This window comes from Thunnus thynnus, chromosome 5 (assembly GCF_963924715.1).
Source record: "Thunnus thynnus chromosome 5, fThuThy2.1, whole genome shotgun sequence".
Lineage (NCBI taxonomy): Eukaryota > Metazoa > Chordata > Actinopteri > Scombriformes > Scombridae > Thunnus > Thunnus thynnus.
In genome coordinates this window covers 28,640,636-28,656,627 of record NC_089521.1, presented here as the reverse complement: position 1 = coordinate 28,656,627, position 15,992 = coordinate 28,640,636, and the positions used below count along the sequence as shown (strand labels likewise).

At 38.7% G+C, this 15,992-nt stretch overlaps 1 protein-coding gene across 2 annotated transcripts in view; it reads left to right on the top strand.

Moving 5' to 3' along the window:
* Positions 1–6,476: 6,476 nt before the first annotated feature.
* Positions 6,477–15,992, top strand: part of LOC137183479 (copine-8-like) — a 74,905-nt gene continuing 65,389 nt past the window's right edge. For both annotated transcript variants that reach the window (XR_010928477.1, XM_067590574.1), the window contains exon 1: positions 6,477–7,015. Coding sequence is in view for 1 of the 2 variants with exons in the window: in XM_067590574.1 (XP_067446675.1) it covers positions 6,933–7,015 (83 nt within the window). In the remaining variant the exon portion in view is untranslated. The remainder of the gene's footprint in view (positions 7,016–15,992) is intronic.

Here is a 15,992-nt window from a genome sequence, read left to right as displayed (position 1 = left end):
AATGACCACCGAAACGTTACTTTTAGGCTGGATTATTGCAGTTCCTTATTATCAGGCTGCACTAACAAGTCTCTAGAGACTCTCCAGCTGCTCCAGAATTCAATTTATTTGCATATTCATAGATTCTGGATTTTTTTTTAATGCGGGAGAAAGAATAGACGTAATTTGAAGAACTTTTAGCAGGATAATTGAACTTTTTCAGACACAAAATAACTATTCAAAAGTAGTTTTATGCATCTTGAGACATGTCTGAAGGGGATCTTAAAGATTTGAAACTGTCGGAGGCTTTAATAACTGTTTTTTTTTTTTTTTAATTACATTTTGCTTGGAATCATTAATTTGTTCACACCTTTATAAAATGATAACACAATATTATCACATTCATGACAAGTTTCCACTGAAAAACTTTATGTGATCTATTAATATTACTACTCTAACAACTTAAAAGTTACACTCTATCATGATGTCCAACATGTACAAGAGATTCTTTTTGTTGCCAAAATCCAATGAGAACACTCAAACAGAGACTCTGTTCGTTCGTCTAATGAACGACTCGGGAGGCCATCAGGGTCTGCAGTCATAAATCTGCAGGACTGTCTGACAGGCGGCACCAATCACCGGCCACCTGATGTGAATGTTACAGGGTTTGCGTGTGTGTGTGCATGTCACTGAGGTTATGTTGGGTTTAATTTGACCCAGAACCGCCTGCAGAAGACTCAGCAGTACTTTCACTTTGTCCCATAACTCCACAGACACCAACGCTGGTTTTAATCCACGTCTTTGTTGTTTTAACAAAGAAGAGCTGCTTCTCCGCTCTTCTGCAACATCTGTATACGTAACTAAATTATGCTGCTGACTTTCTCCACAAACACCAGATGTGGCGTTTAAAGGCCAGTAGCCCTTTTCTTTGATGTAAGCCTATTAATCCTCATTTAAAAAACAGCACAACCAGCTGTTTCACAAGATGCAGAGATGTGCACATTTTACTCCTGTGTTGTTGCTCGTTGCTGAGCACATCTCTGACCCTCGGAGAGAGATTTTGACCTAGCTAAGCACAAACTAGATCTGAAAGACCCTTTTACACTGAACAATGCAGGACTAGAGCAGCTGAGTTTTGCAGAGGGTTTGTTCTTACTAATATTTAACTGAAATAAAGCTCTAATTATTATTGTTTTGGGTCTGAAAATCTTTCTTGTCATGTCTTTTTGTTGTTCTAGTAGATTTTGCTGAAATGTAATAATCCTTAATGCCTTATTTAAAGTCCCCTTCCACTCAAAAATATGTTTTTCTTATTGTTCCTACAGTTGGATGTTTGAGCTTCACTGTGCAGAATGATGTATGTGCTAACAATGCAAGACATTATATATATTTATATGTCCCAACACTTCATTGAAGCTATATGATGTTTGTGTTCAAACCTGAGAACAAGCATCAAATCAAAATATAGATGTTTTATGAGTCATTTCCCCCCCGAATTTTAGCTTTGATATATCTGCTTTAAGATAAAGTGTTGTTGGTTTGTAATAATGTCTCCAGCAGCAGGTCAGGCGGGGTGGAAGAGGGTTAATACAGTTTAGAAGAACTCTACATCTGTCACAGCAAGACCACTTCTCCGGCAAATTAAGAGAAAGGGAGATTGAAGAGACGGTAATTAGGAGCAGACAGAGCTGCTTCACACTCTGATAATTTGAAATCTATTTGTGGCACCGAGGCATGAATATAATACAATTCTTTATGTCCAGATAAACTGGGGCAGCTTAAAGCAAAAACTTTTCTCTCTTTTTCTTTTTTTTTTTACAAACTGAGCGATTAAACACAAACTCAAGTCACGCAAGTTTGATTTAAGTTGCTCACCTCAAGATTCTGGTGCTATATTAAATTCTTTTTCTTTATTATTTAGATATTTTTCCATCTCAGAATAATTTAATGATGTCTGTAAGGATTAAAATATTGTCCCAATCCAAGTGTATTCCTGAAATTTATACATTTATGACCAGTATTAATCTCCAAAGACTTAATTTTTTTTTAAAAAGGGAAGAATTAGAGAAATTAACTTAGTGGAAGTGCAAGAGATGACAAAACAGTTCACCAATAAAGTTCTCAATAATGAAGTTCATTTGTTTGACAAGGCCATCAGTAAATCACTACCGCTTCCTTATTACAAGTGATCAAACTAACTGCTTCATCTATCGCTCCCTCAGCTGCTGTGTAAAGCCGATGCTGCTCTTGTAATAAAGAGGAGGTGAGATGAATTAGACCCATCATATCTCCTCATATCTCTCCCAACAGATCCCAAACCGACAGAAACAAGACCACAGAGTCAAGCTAGCGGCTCTGTGAAGCAGCGTTTTTAGGCACATTGGTGCTTTGAGATTCAGTTAATCAGTTGTTCTCAAACTTTTTCACCCTTAAACTGACACAAATTAGACCACAAACCCCCCATCTGATGAGATTTTTGCATTTTAGATGTTTTATTACAGAAAGTGTATGAAACCCATGAACAAAATAGTCATATATTCTGTTATTATGTTACATAGCAGACAGACTTTTTTTGGCTTCATGCACCACTGAGCAACTTTCACAGGAATGAATGGGTGTCAACTTTGAACGCGGTCTCCATGAATGTTTGTACCAAAGTTCATAGCAACTCGTTAAAGAGTCGTTGAGATATTTCAGTCTGAACCAAAGTGGTGAGCCACTTAAAATATTAGCCAACCACTTTACACTTAACATATGAACCCAGATGAAACACCTCTTGAACTATCTTAGCTGTTCAATCATTATCTACCAAAACTCATCTGACCACTTATGAAATGTAAAGGTCGGATCTGTTTCACCGAGGTCGTCACTTATCTCTCTTTCTGTTTGCACTGGATATAGAGCCGATGTACCTGAAGCTGTTATTAAGAAACACAAATAAAGGTGTTTGTACTGTATGCTGATATCTCTACAGACCTTTTTCAGAACACAGCGTACTTGTCAACGACTGTGATCTGCATAAAGCAATCATTAAATGTGTGAAGCTGAGACTTTTCGCACTTGATAAGGGTTTTTAACTGTCTGCTGTGTTCCTGGCTTGAAGAAGATATTTTCATTTTTGCAAGTAAGGTGCTTGCAACATTTCTGATTCTCATTCTGTCTGTTTTACCTGGATGAGTCTCAAACAGAGAAGCAGCAGCGCCCGGCATGCCAACACCACCGGAAGACAAAACCAAATGGATCCATAGCGGTCATCCATTTCCGATTCATACTTTTTTTGCTAATTTCTTCCAGGGAAATGAGAGTTGGATCACCCTGTGGTCATTTTGTACAAATTGCCAGGTGCTGTATTCAGGTAGAGAAGATGGGGCTGCAGTGTAAGTAGGCATCATTTTAGCGAGCACTGAAATTAATGAAGCCACATTCAAGTTTCCATCCAAAATGTGACTCAGAGAAGTCTGTGAAACATAGAGAAAGATTTTGGTTTGAGCTCAGTGACAAATAGAAAACATATCATACAGCATGGAGAGACTTGTATTACTGCATATAAGTGAGGGCTGATTTGCATTAGATACTGTATTTACAATTGCATGATTTAATTGTGGAAGCTGCATAATTTCATATTATTTTGTTATGAACGTACATCATATGCCCAACGTTTTTTCTTGGTTTGGGCCCCTTGGTTCTAGTTACATTATTGTGGTTCCAACTTTGTGTCAACAGTTTGTAGAAGACCCTTTCCTGTGCATAAAACCGGGTCCAGTTGATGTTCAGTTGATGTGCATGAACTGACTCGCCAACACCGTTGGGTACGCTGACTGTTATCACCCAACATCATCAGTGTTGGACCTCACTAATGCTCTCATAGCTGAATGACACCGAATCCCTGCAGCCAGTTTCCAAAATATTGTGGAAAGCTTGAAGCCAGAAGACTGGAGGATGTTATAGTTGCAGATTAATACCAAAAGGTTTTGGATTGAGATGTTAAAAACATGACATTTTGAGGATCAGGCTCAGGTGTCTGTATACTTTTGGCCATGAGGTGTATTGTGAGATGGAAAAGGCCGTGGAAGCAGGGGACTCATTATGAACAACATATCAATTAAAAAAAAACATGATAATTACTTGGAAGGACAAACTATGTCTATATAGTGCTTCCTATGGCGGTCATAAAATAAATGTGAGGGGTCGCTATGATTCACTTAATAACAAAAGGGGAAAAAAAAGATGAAAAATTATACTTTTGGGTTTTTTTTAGCCATGCAGATTGTCCATCATTTTGGTCCAGATGTTCCCAGATGATGAATCCTATTGACATCCAAGTGAAGTAACAATAAGCAAAACACATTTTTGAGTGAAAGGGGACTTTAATTTTACATTTTGAACACTCAGAGAGCTGAAACATAAACCTTCGTAAGACCCATATTACTCAACAGAAAACACACGACTCCATATTTGGTTCATCTAACAGGTGTTTGACCTGCAGGATGAACTTTCTGTCTCTTTCTTCAGCCTAATAGGAACCGACAGACATGTTTCCATTTTTAGCTCTCAGGTTCATGCTGAGCTGGTTAATTGAGTTTGTTTTGCTCAGGTGCTCTTTGTCATCTGGCTTCGATGTGACACTTTTCACCGCGATCCGATCACAATGTCATCAACCGTACGCCTAACCCTCTCAGGTTCGACTCTGGCCTCGAGTTGGTCGGACACACAGTGACTATGTGACCTTTATACCTTGTGGAAAGAAGCAGCTGACTCCATGTGAGTGGAGAATGAAATATGTTGTGCAAGTTGCAGGCGTACAGATAATAATAATAATAATCCATGTGAAGCCTAATTGATCCATAATAACTTCACCTTTCAGCTGCAGGCATTTTCAGACTCATTTTGGAAAGTTAATATTTGATAATGCCCTGCATGTATTTAATAATTTTTGTTCCTTAACTTATAACTATTTTAAAAATCACACTGTTAAGTTTTATTACTTTCCAATTCTTCTCCACACACTAATTACATTTCCTCCCACCCACGAGGATAATTCAGTTGGCTCCTCTAAGAACTATTCTTAACATTTCGATGGAGAGAAAGTCAACTTTCTTTTTATTCTTTGCCATTTTTTTCATCGCAATTTCCTCAATATTTAAAAGAACGGTTGCGAGGAAAATGAGTTTGTGAATAATTCACCAGGATTCAGATGAGGAGCTAACGAGGAAATAACAAAACAGCTCAATTAACTGTGAGTCAACCCAGAGCCTCTTCACCCCTCAAATGTAATTACATTAACGAGCAAAATTAACAAAATTAAGTCACATTTTCATTAAAGGAAGAATTAAAGTAGAAGTTTGTTGTTCCAATGTGAGTTTGCATGAATCTCAGCTCCCAGCCAAATCAATTAATGAGTTTATTGATCAATGACCTTATCAACCATCTGCAGATACTGTATATTGTGTCTTGCACATACAAGTGTTCAGCTCACATGGACTTATGAGACACCAAAAAACACTGCAAATAAATAACTTTTGTCCTCTGCAACATGTGAATAAAATCAGCCACACAAAATGTTTCCTTCTGAAACTCAGCTCAAGTTGTTGTTTCCATACGAGAGGTGAGTCTCCAAAATATGTGAACAGATTTCTGGGATTTACAGACACATAGAATTTGCACTTTTTATCTCATAATTAGGATTTTTTTTTCTTTCAAAACTTTTGTCCTGATATTTTAAGTTTTATTGTTGTAATTCTGACTTTTTTCTGTGATCTGTTTTTATTCTGACTTTTATCCCCAAATTCTGTTCTAAAATTTCAGCTTTTCTCAGCCGATTTTACGCTTAATTTGACGTTCCCAACCCTCATCTGAACCACATCTGACATTTATACCAAAATCATCTAGTTTCCACAGTCGACCCAGACACCAAACTCTGAACTTTAATCCTCTGCTTCTGCTCTGTGGTTTGGCGACCAGTCAGTGCAGTTAGAGCCACTGGTCAGCAGCCTCATACAGACGACCATGAAGATTTTGTGGGAGTCAAACAACACCCAGATCTCCAGATCATACATGAGGAAAACATCATCTCTCAGGCCAGAAAAATGATTTCTGACCCCACTGTGAATACCAGCTCCTCCCCTCAGGCAGGAGAAACAGATACAAACACTCCTTCATCCCTCAGTCCATTAAAGACATAAACAAACACCCCAGTGGCCGACAGCAGCGAGGGCTGATTGTTGTTATTGATGATGATGTTTGTGTACTGCTCTGTATGGTGAATGTGTAATAAGTGATAATGTCAGGGACTAGTGCAGTAGATGAGATTCTTCACTGTTTTACCTTTCATTGTGAGAATCTCAGAATTATGAGTAATTTATTGTACTTTTTAATCATGGTACCTATGAGATGTATGATGTGTAGTCATGCTGAATTATTTGGTGCTGTACAGCAGTAGCATTATGTGTCCAAGGCATGGAACAATAAAGTATTATCTTATCATATCTTATCTTATCCCCAAAACTCAGATAATGCAGAATTTATCCTTTTGCGAGACTTTGTGCTCAGTAGATAAATACATTTCTATGGTGTGTGTATGTGTGTGTGTGTGTGTGTGTGTGTGTGTGTGTGTGTGTGTCTGTGCGTGCGTGCGTGTGTGCGTGTGTGTGTGTGTGTCCGTGTGTATGTGCGTGTGTCCCCTCCCCTTCACACCGCGGTCTCTCCTCCGGAGCACCGAGGCGCACAGAGAAGCGACTCCGGCGCGCTGCAGCTCCGCGTCCGCGTTTCTCTCTCCAGGCTTTGCGCTTCCAGACTGCAAAAAAAAAAAAAAAAAAAAAAAAAAACCCCGACTACTTGACGCTTGGTTGCAAGGCTTCCTCCTTATTCCTCCTTTTCCTTTCTCTCGGTTCCTCCCATGCCGCCGTTAAGGCGCTGGATACGGGGCGATTTGTGATCGACCAGGCAGCAGCTCGATGAATATGGCGTGTATCGGGGACGCTGACCCGTTCACCGCTGCGATACCTGCCACCAAAGTTGAACTCACGGTTTCTTGTAGGTGAGTACAAACTGCTGCTGGTCCAACACACTGTCTGCTGTAGTTAGAGATACACAAGACATGTTTATGTGTGTAAAATGATCTAATATTATTCTAATATATGACACCTGATAAGGAATAACTGTACGCTTCTAACACGCTGGATGGTTGGATGCCTTGTGGAGAGTAAACGCACCAAAAGTCTTACGCGCTCGTTTTTATTGCAGAACACAGTTTACTATCATTGATTTTAAGCCTAAAATGCACAATTATAATGATCACTTCTCTCTCTGTATCACAGTAGTGTAAGATGAATGATGATATAGTGGTTTATATGTGGAGTTAAAGGGAAATACAGCCGGATTTTGTGCGTATGTTGGCAGCAGTTCGCCTTTGGATAATCGCCAGATGGAGGTCAGAGTTGACGTGCCTGGTCTTTAATGTACTGTCACATCTCTGGGCTGTAATACAGCTTCCACATAGAGCTGTTAGACTTTACTACATGTTGACAGTAGCTTCTTAAATAGTCACTTTCGGTGTCGGATTATGAGGGAGTATTATTTTAAATTCAGAGGATTTTTGTGCCGGAAAGATGGATGAAAACGTGCGCGAGCTGTGCGGTTCATGCTGTGGCAGCATCCTCTCTGACTGTAGCAGTGATAGTAGAGAGATTTACAGTAGATGGAGATGGGAAGTAAGGAAGGAGGTGGAGAGGAGGGAGGAATTTCTGGATACTGCAACTGGCTGATGAGAGTCATTTAGCCACCTTTAATTATGTGTTTAAATGAATATATTTTCTGTATTTAATCATCTTAATTTCAATGCATCTCTGTCTCTATCTATCTATCTATCTAGAGCTCAGACAATTCGTGAATTAAATGATTAGTCATCACAGTAAATGATTCTGCCAATATTTTGATAATTGTTTGATTGTTTCAGTTAGTTTCTCCAGTGTGAGGATTTGCTGCCTTTATTTGTTGTATATGACAGTAAACTGAATATATTTGGGTTTTGAAGTGTTGGTTTAACAAATCATCAAAATCTGAAGACGTCAACATGAGCTTTATGAACTTTTCTGACTGTTATAGACCAAACGATTATTTGACTATATTAAAAAATGATTAACAGATGAATCAGTAAGAAAGATAATTGTTAGTTGCAGCTCTTTATACAGTATCTGTCCATCTATCTACTGCATCTCTTCATGCTTAGAGGTGGGCGTTATACAGCTTCTGTTTTACATCATCGTAAACCAGTCGTTGGGTTGGTCGACCAAAACAAGACATTTGAGGATAAAACCTTTTTTCACAATTGTTTTATAATTTCATAGACGAAACGATTAATCAAAACAATAAGATTTTTATACTAATAAAACTCAATTAGACGATTGACTAATTCACACACACATTCATTGACTGATGACACAGCCTTTGGGAGCAGTTTGGGGTTCAGTATCTTGCCCGAGGACATTTTGACATACGGACCGGAGGAGCCGGGGATCGAGCCGCTGATCTTCCGATTAGTGAACGACTCGCTCTACCTCCTGAGCCACAGCCGCCCCAATCTATCATATCCTCCCATTTGAAGAAGCCAACACCATCAAATCTTTCTTTAAAAAACGACTAAAACAACTTGCAGATTAATTTTCTGTCGTACGACTGAGTGATTGATCGACTAATCGTTGCAGCTCAAGAGGAAATAATTGGCAAATAGTCAGTTGCAGTCCAACAAAGCATTCAGTGACCAATCCTGAATCTGCATCTGTTACGTTTCTCATCTCTTCTATTCAGATTTTTCCTTTAATTTGTCACCTGTCTGTATAATTTCAATATAATGATATGAGACAGTATTATGTGGGATGTGCAGTAGCTGAGGATTTCTCTCTGCCTCCACTTGCTTGATCACTGTATCACATCATTTTAACAAAAGTTTCATGTGTGTAAACTCATGAGGCCACAAGTAACGATCATTTCTAGATTATTAATCATCTGTCGGTTATTTCCTGAATGTTTTATTTATCATTTTGTCTATAAAATGTCAGGAAACACTGGGAAAATGTACATGATCTTCAGATAGTTTGTCTTCCCTGTCGTCCAGCTCTGTAGGGTAAGAGTTAGGTTGTGCTTTCATGATATTATTTTACCAGAGAACTCAGTCTTGTAAACCTGCTTTGAGACATAATGAACAGAAGTATACAGACTTTGGACTAAATTATGTTTCCATTGACCTACAGTCACCCAGCTGCTGCAGAAAACCGACCTGTTGTTGCTCTTTTATGTCGGTCTAAGATAAAAGCTTGATAATGGCTGGACAGAAGAAGTCAGTCTGGTAATGACCTTAATGACTTTGAGATCAGAGTCTGTGAAGACGTTTCCTCCAAAATGAGGAAGCCACCATCTGGACAAAATAATTGTTCTTTTGAAACGATGGCATCATGACAGAAAATTTCTTTTGTTAGAAAGAGTTATGACTCATCTCTAGTTTTCTTATAAAATGCTGCTCTTACAAATGCAACATACTGAATAAGCTCTTGATCATGTGACCGTGAATAGTTAGTAGTTATAGATGATTATAGATGGATGGATTAGTGTTGCAGAGCAGCATTTCATGAATGCTTTACAGGAAAGGAGTTTTGAGACATAGGGTCAGTAAGTAATGCATTGTTTCTATTAGTATCAAACAGCTGCCAATAGGAAATGGACCCATGTAGACAGGTCTTTAACGAGGTGTACGGTGGCCTGTGATGGACAAAAAAGCAAAAATTCTAACTGAAATTAAATTGCCTTTTTTTTTGGTCTGCTGCAGCAAACATATCTTTGCTATAAATCACTTTTCCTATAATCTCTGAATCCAAAAGGGAGAAATTAATATTTTATAGTTTCATGATGTCGCTCCCTAGTGTTACATTATTATCGTTCCGTCATCCACCAACCTTGTCCCTTAGAAATTACGTTCAAATACAACTAATTTGAGCCAGAAAATATGTTTGGCTAGAAATGAGAAAACATAATGAGAAAATGTTGTTAATGAACGTATGAGTGAAATGTTGAGAGACAACGTACTTAGTTTTATTTTTCTTCCACTAAAATATCTGATTTTGCAGCATCTGCTAGTAGAAACTACAACAATATTAAACTTTTTATGGTTATGATTTGTTTAGATAATTGCAGCACTTGGTAAAGGTTAGGGAAAGATTGTGTACTGAAAAAAGTTTGCATTGACTTGAAGCAGAACATGTTTGTTAACATTTGAGCCACACTGTGATCTTTCACTAACTTTAACCTTAAAGTGCTTTTGTTGCCTAAACCTAATCACATGCATGACTCAGGATGCAAACTCGGGTTTCTGGTGTCAAAGTCCTGCATCTTGCTTATTTAGGTGAACTGACCCTTTAAGATACTGGCTGCTTCCTGGGGGAGGGAGGGTGGGGGACTGTATGATCCTGAAAGTGAGTTTTAAAAGCTCTCTGGCCAAATGAGTATTTAAAGAGCAACTTTAAAGGGAACTTCATTGATCTTATTTACATCAAAAACTAGTCATGAAGAAAGTCTTCAGTTAGTCGTAAAAATATGTGATCTTGGGCTCGGAGGCTACCAGTTATAACAGAAAGTCAGCATTATGTACTGATTGTAAAGTTTGTTAGACATTGCCATTTACCGTGCAGGGATCAATGTTATATATTTGTATAATGGGAAATGTAGGATTCCGATTTTTTTGGAGCATGTGGCTCTTTATCTCTCTCAAAAAAAGTCATTTGCTATGCACTTATGTTTAACTTGCACTTGTGAAAAGTGGAACTGAGTATTGAGGCACTCGTTCTCGAAGGTTTCTCCTTGATCTGTTGCTTTGCTTGTACCTCATTTGTATGTCACTTTGGAGAAAAGTGTGAATGTTCGTAATTGTAATATAATGATCAGAGTCTTAAAGTCGGGCTATCTTAGCCTTTGCTGCACCAATTTTGACTGTCACAACAACGCTTTTCAGCCTTGTATTAACTGTTTAAACAGTCTGCATACCTTTTGATAAAGTTCCACATGGGGTTATTTTGTTCTGGGTAAAAGTTTGATTGAATGCACCTTTTAAAGGAAAGGTTCTGTTTTTTTCAAGTCTGGCTTAATACAATGCTGACGTGCTCATATCTTGGTCGCAGCAACAATTCCTACCCTCCACTCTCATACATTCTAGTAGTCACGTGTAGATTTGTCGCCAGCTTTTTACTCACACGTATACTGTGTGTTTATTTACACTTAACCCCCCCGTCAACTGTTGGCTGGCAACTGTAGCCGGTGATGACGTGACCATGTTCTTGCAGCTCCTCTTCTACTGAGCCGTGCAAACGTGGTATTTAAGTCCAACTCGGCCCTATCAGGAAGGAAATCTCAGGACAGCATTTGCTCGTCACTTGTTTCTTTCAGGACACACCAGATAAACACAGACATGATCCATATTCCATGTCTTATTAGACGCAAAGGCCGGAGCAAGTCGAGGAGGTCTGGAGGATAACAGCTGGAGAGTCGAAGCACATTGTTACCAAAATATTTGTAAGCAAAAATACTCCAGCTATCAAATCCGCAAAGAAAAAAATTCACTTAGAAGTTTACTCTGAGCACATCTTCAGTAGTAAAAGCCAGATAACGTCAACAGACTTACGCCTCACTACCAGAATGTTTCCCTCCACTGCAGCTCAGCAAGGAACTTAATTTCGCGGAAACAAAAAGAGGGAATTTTGTTCTAAACAGACTGTAACTTTAGAAAATACCAACTCCATTTAGCTAACTCAGACCGCTGAAGCCTAATCTTAGTTGTAGCCGAGCTTTAGAACGAGGGCTGTAGATTTTGTCCCCCATTTTTTACAGTGTAGTCGCACTCCAGGAGAATAGCTTCCAGGTCAGTATGGAGAGTAGGGATTGTTGCAGCAATCCACATATATACGAGCCCATCAGCATTGAATTAAGACAGATTTGAAAAAACCAAAACCTATGTTTAAAGCTCTTTATTTCACTCACTACATAGGAAACTCTAGTTAAAATTTTTATCCTGAATGCTAGTGCTCTGATGTTTTCATCTGTACGCTGCAGTGATCGGTAGTTTCCGTGGATTAATTGTTCAGTTTGATTATTTTTATAAACAAAAAACATCCATGAAACACAGATTTTAGCTGCTGGTGGAGTGGACACCATCAGCAGCCTCAACAACACATAATTCACCAGCCCTGAGCTGGTGGGTGGTGTGATTTTCCCACTTTGGTGTCTCTGCATGTCGGCAAAGCTACTGAAGCATTCAGTCTAGATAGATCCCATCTTTCAGTGAAAGCCCTCCTTCACTCAATAAATCCAAACCATCGCCGGACTCATCACGTGTTTATTCAAGCAGAAGAAGTGACAGATTGATTAACTCAAGTCCAATATTGTGCATCAGTGAGAAGAAAATCCCACAGTCTGCTGCAACGGTACGCACACAGCCGTTTGACTGATGAATGCCTATCACTTCTGATCACAAGGCCTTGATGACACACACACACACACAGATGGAGTTTAGTTTTGTGCAGAGATAGTATACAGCGAGGCTCGCAGGCCTATAGAGCTGCAGAATCAAACGAGCCCTGCAGACGTTTGGTCCTCGGAGAATGTTTGTGCACAAAGACGTCGGTGTGGCTGTCATCTGATCTGAGTGGTCCACAGCAGAGAGATAGCCCTGACCTTTGGGCACAAAAGGTACGAAGTGTATTCCGTCGAAGAATTGACGTGCTGTGATGTGGCTGTATTGAAGCCGGACGCTGACCTGCTGAGAGGCCGGTTGATGTGTCACAGCCGATGTTGCACTTTCCACGAGGAAGGTGAAGAAAGAGACAGAAAGACTTGTTGAGGCAGAGAAGGAATCCTGTATGCATGTTTCTTACGTTAGTGCTCACACATGCACGGCCAACACGACTGCAATAATATGCAGGTTTATCAGACACACAAATTTAAGCCTTACAAGGTAACAGCTGATTGATTTAGTCCCAGTGTTTGAATTCTGGAGATGATATAGAGTACGGCTGCCACCAATGATTAATGTAACTGTCCATTTATCGTTTATTTTATGAAAGGTCCAAAAATTATGAAAAATGTTCATCACAAGTTCCCAGAGCTCAAGGTCAGCACTCAGAATTGCTTGAATTTTGTTCAGCCAACCGTCTAAAACAAAGGTATTGAATTTATAATGACATAAAACAGAGAAAAGCAGCTAATCCTCGCATTTGAAAAGCATGAGTCATGAATGTGAGTGCTATTTTTTCTTCATATATTATCTAAATGACTGCTCTAGGTCTGCAACTAACGATTATTTTCATTATCTAATAATCTGCAGATTATTTTCTAGATTAGTGCTGTTGAAAAATGCCCATTATAATATCTTAAAGCTCAAGGCGTCTTCTTCAAAATGTCTTGTTTTGTCTGGTCAACAATCAAAAATCCAGATATTCAGTTTACAATCATGTACTGTATAAGAAGCAACCAGCAAATGTTGGCATTTTTACTAAAATTACTAAAATGATTATTTGATTATCAAAATTGTTGCTGATTGATTTCTGATGATCAATTAATCAATTAATTGATTAATCATTGCCTCCCTTGATTACTCAATAATTAAAGCGTGTTGATTTATTTTCTGGTGATTGACTCATGGGTTAATTAATTCAGTTTGAAGAAGCAGACAAGCGGTCAGAAACTCTAAAATGATCCTGCTGTTGATTCAGTTTTCCAAAACAGTCCCAGAAAAACAGATATATTAATTTTCTGCAGATGTTCAACGATTGCCAACATCGAAACATTGACAACTCCAGGGGATTTTTGTTGCTGTGTCCCCATATTACCTGCCTGTCTCTAATATCGTCTTTCAAATAATAATAATATTAACTCTATCTATATAGTACTTTACAAAAACAAAGCAACAAAGTGCTTTACAATAAAAGGAGAGGGGAAGGAACAGGTTGCTCTGGTAGTCCAACACCCCCAGTTTAAGTGTGGCTGGTGACCTTTCATTCCCCATCTCTTTCCTGTCATCGCTTTACTCTGCTATCTAATAGAAAAGACAAAAAATACGCCCCAAAAAATAATTAAAAAAAACCTATGAATTAGAAAACTCTAACAGCTTCTAATTAAGGCTGCAATTCATAACTTTTGAAAATTCTGAAATTTGTTGAAAACCCTGATGTGTAGGCTTTAAAACTCTGCTTTTCAAGACTCCTAGTTGTAAAAAAACAACAGATAGAGCCTGGGGACACTGAAATAAATGGGCTCGAAGCATTGCCTGCACCAATTTTTACAAAGATTGTCTCATTTTTCTACAGTCTGAATCATTTTATTAAAATAGTAAATTGAAAAATCCTGTAATCACACCAACATTCTACACATAGGGGCTATAAGCTGTAGATTAAGTTTGGTCTTGTCTGACTCACCAACTTCTCAACCATCATCCCAGAGTTATATCCCACCCAACATCGTGTTTTAACCATAAAATGTTGAATAATGTGAGGGAGACACCATCAAACTGCTATCAGTGCTCTTTCAAGGGGAACATCCTGCTCCACTTTGTATGCCATTGTGGCTCCTCCAAGTGTTATTGTGCTCTGCAGTAGCGTTTCCTCAGAAAATTAAAGCAACATTGTGCAACTATTTTACCTTAAAATAACAGCTTCAAAGTCATTTTGATGGTACACTGACTTGTAAAAGGGAGAACAGCCCCTTCTTTCATTCCCACTCCGCACCCTGAATGCCTGTTCTTGTACTATTTAACTTGGGTTGAGAGGGTACAATCACCTGCGAGAAATAGTAGTTAAATGGATGTAACTCAATTTCCTGCTGCTGCTGTTTCAAAATAAAGTCTTTCCACTGACAAACTAACTAGGAAATGAAATGTGTTTATTGCTGAGTTAGTGGAGCTTCATTAGTGGAGCTATTTTTCAATGAAAACAGGATGACACAACAAGATTTGGAGCTATTTGTTCAGTGGATCAGTTAGAAATACTGCAGAGAGAAGAGTACAAGCAGAAACAGCCACAGTAGCCATGTTTTCATTAGATTTGCAAGAGAATTTTAAGTGAATTTTTGAAATGTCACAAGAAGGAAAATGCAAATTAGGTATGTTTCCATCAAATGGTTTGAAGCGAATAAACTAGGCGACCGAACGCATAGTTTTGTCAGAAGATGGTGGTAATAATCCGCCAGTAAACAGAGTAGAAGAAGTAAAGGTTGTCAACCAGAAACAAAACAAATAGTTATACTGCCTTGATGAGAGAAATATAAAAAACAACTTATTTTACCTCGTAGTGAGGGTACCGCATTATTGTAACTTGAGGGAACACTATTTGAAGAGGAGCAGACTTCAACACTTACTGTTGTGACATCCCTCGCTGTGTTTCTGGCTGATCTTATTTCCATGATTGTAAACATCTGAACCCACAGCAGTTGTGTGCTAAAATGTAGTTGCTAACAGCTAGCATTATACTGACTGACTTACGTTACGATCCACATCGTCTTAAAAATAAGTAAAAATACAGTCTGGTGGCTGCCAGTATGTATCTTAGTTCGGTTGATAACGATATAGTTACATATTGGCGAGATAACAAGTGATTGTAATTCACTGAAGGGTTCCTCATGTGAGTCAGATGTTGCTTATTAGCTGAAGACCCATCCGCATGTACTCATATAGATGTTTTCATCAGCGGTAACTTAACACGGTTCAGATAAAGCTGAAAGCGATCAAGAAACAGTAAAATAAGGCTGATACCTGAAAGTACAAACTTGGCAGCAGAGGCCTCTGTTGCTGCTCCTTAGCAGATGTTACATAGTCTTGCTTTAAATCCACCCAACAGTTGATTGTTCTTTTGGTTGCTGCAGGGGAAGCAGATGTTTAATGTACCGCTATGTTATGTATGCCTGCAAGCTTGTCATATATCCTTTGTGCTTCTTGTAAAAGTGAAGTGTTTCAAGATTGAGTAATAAATCTTGACTTGACA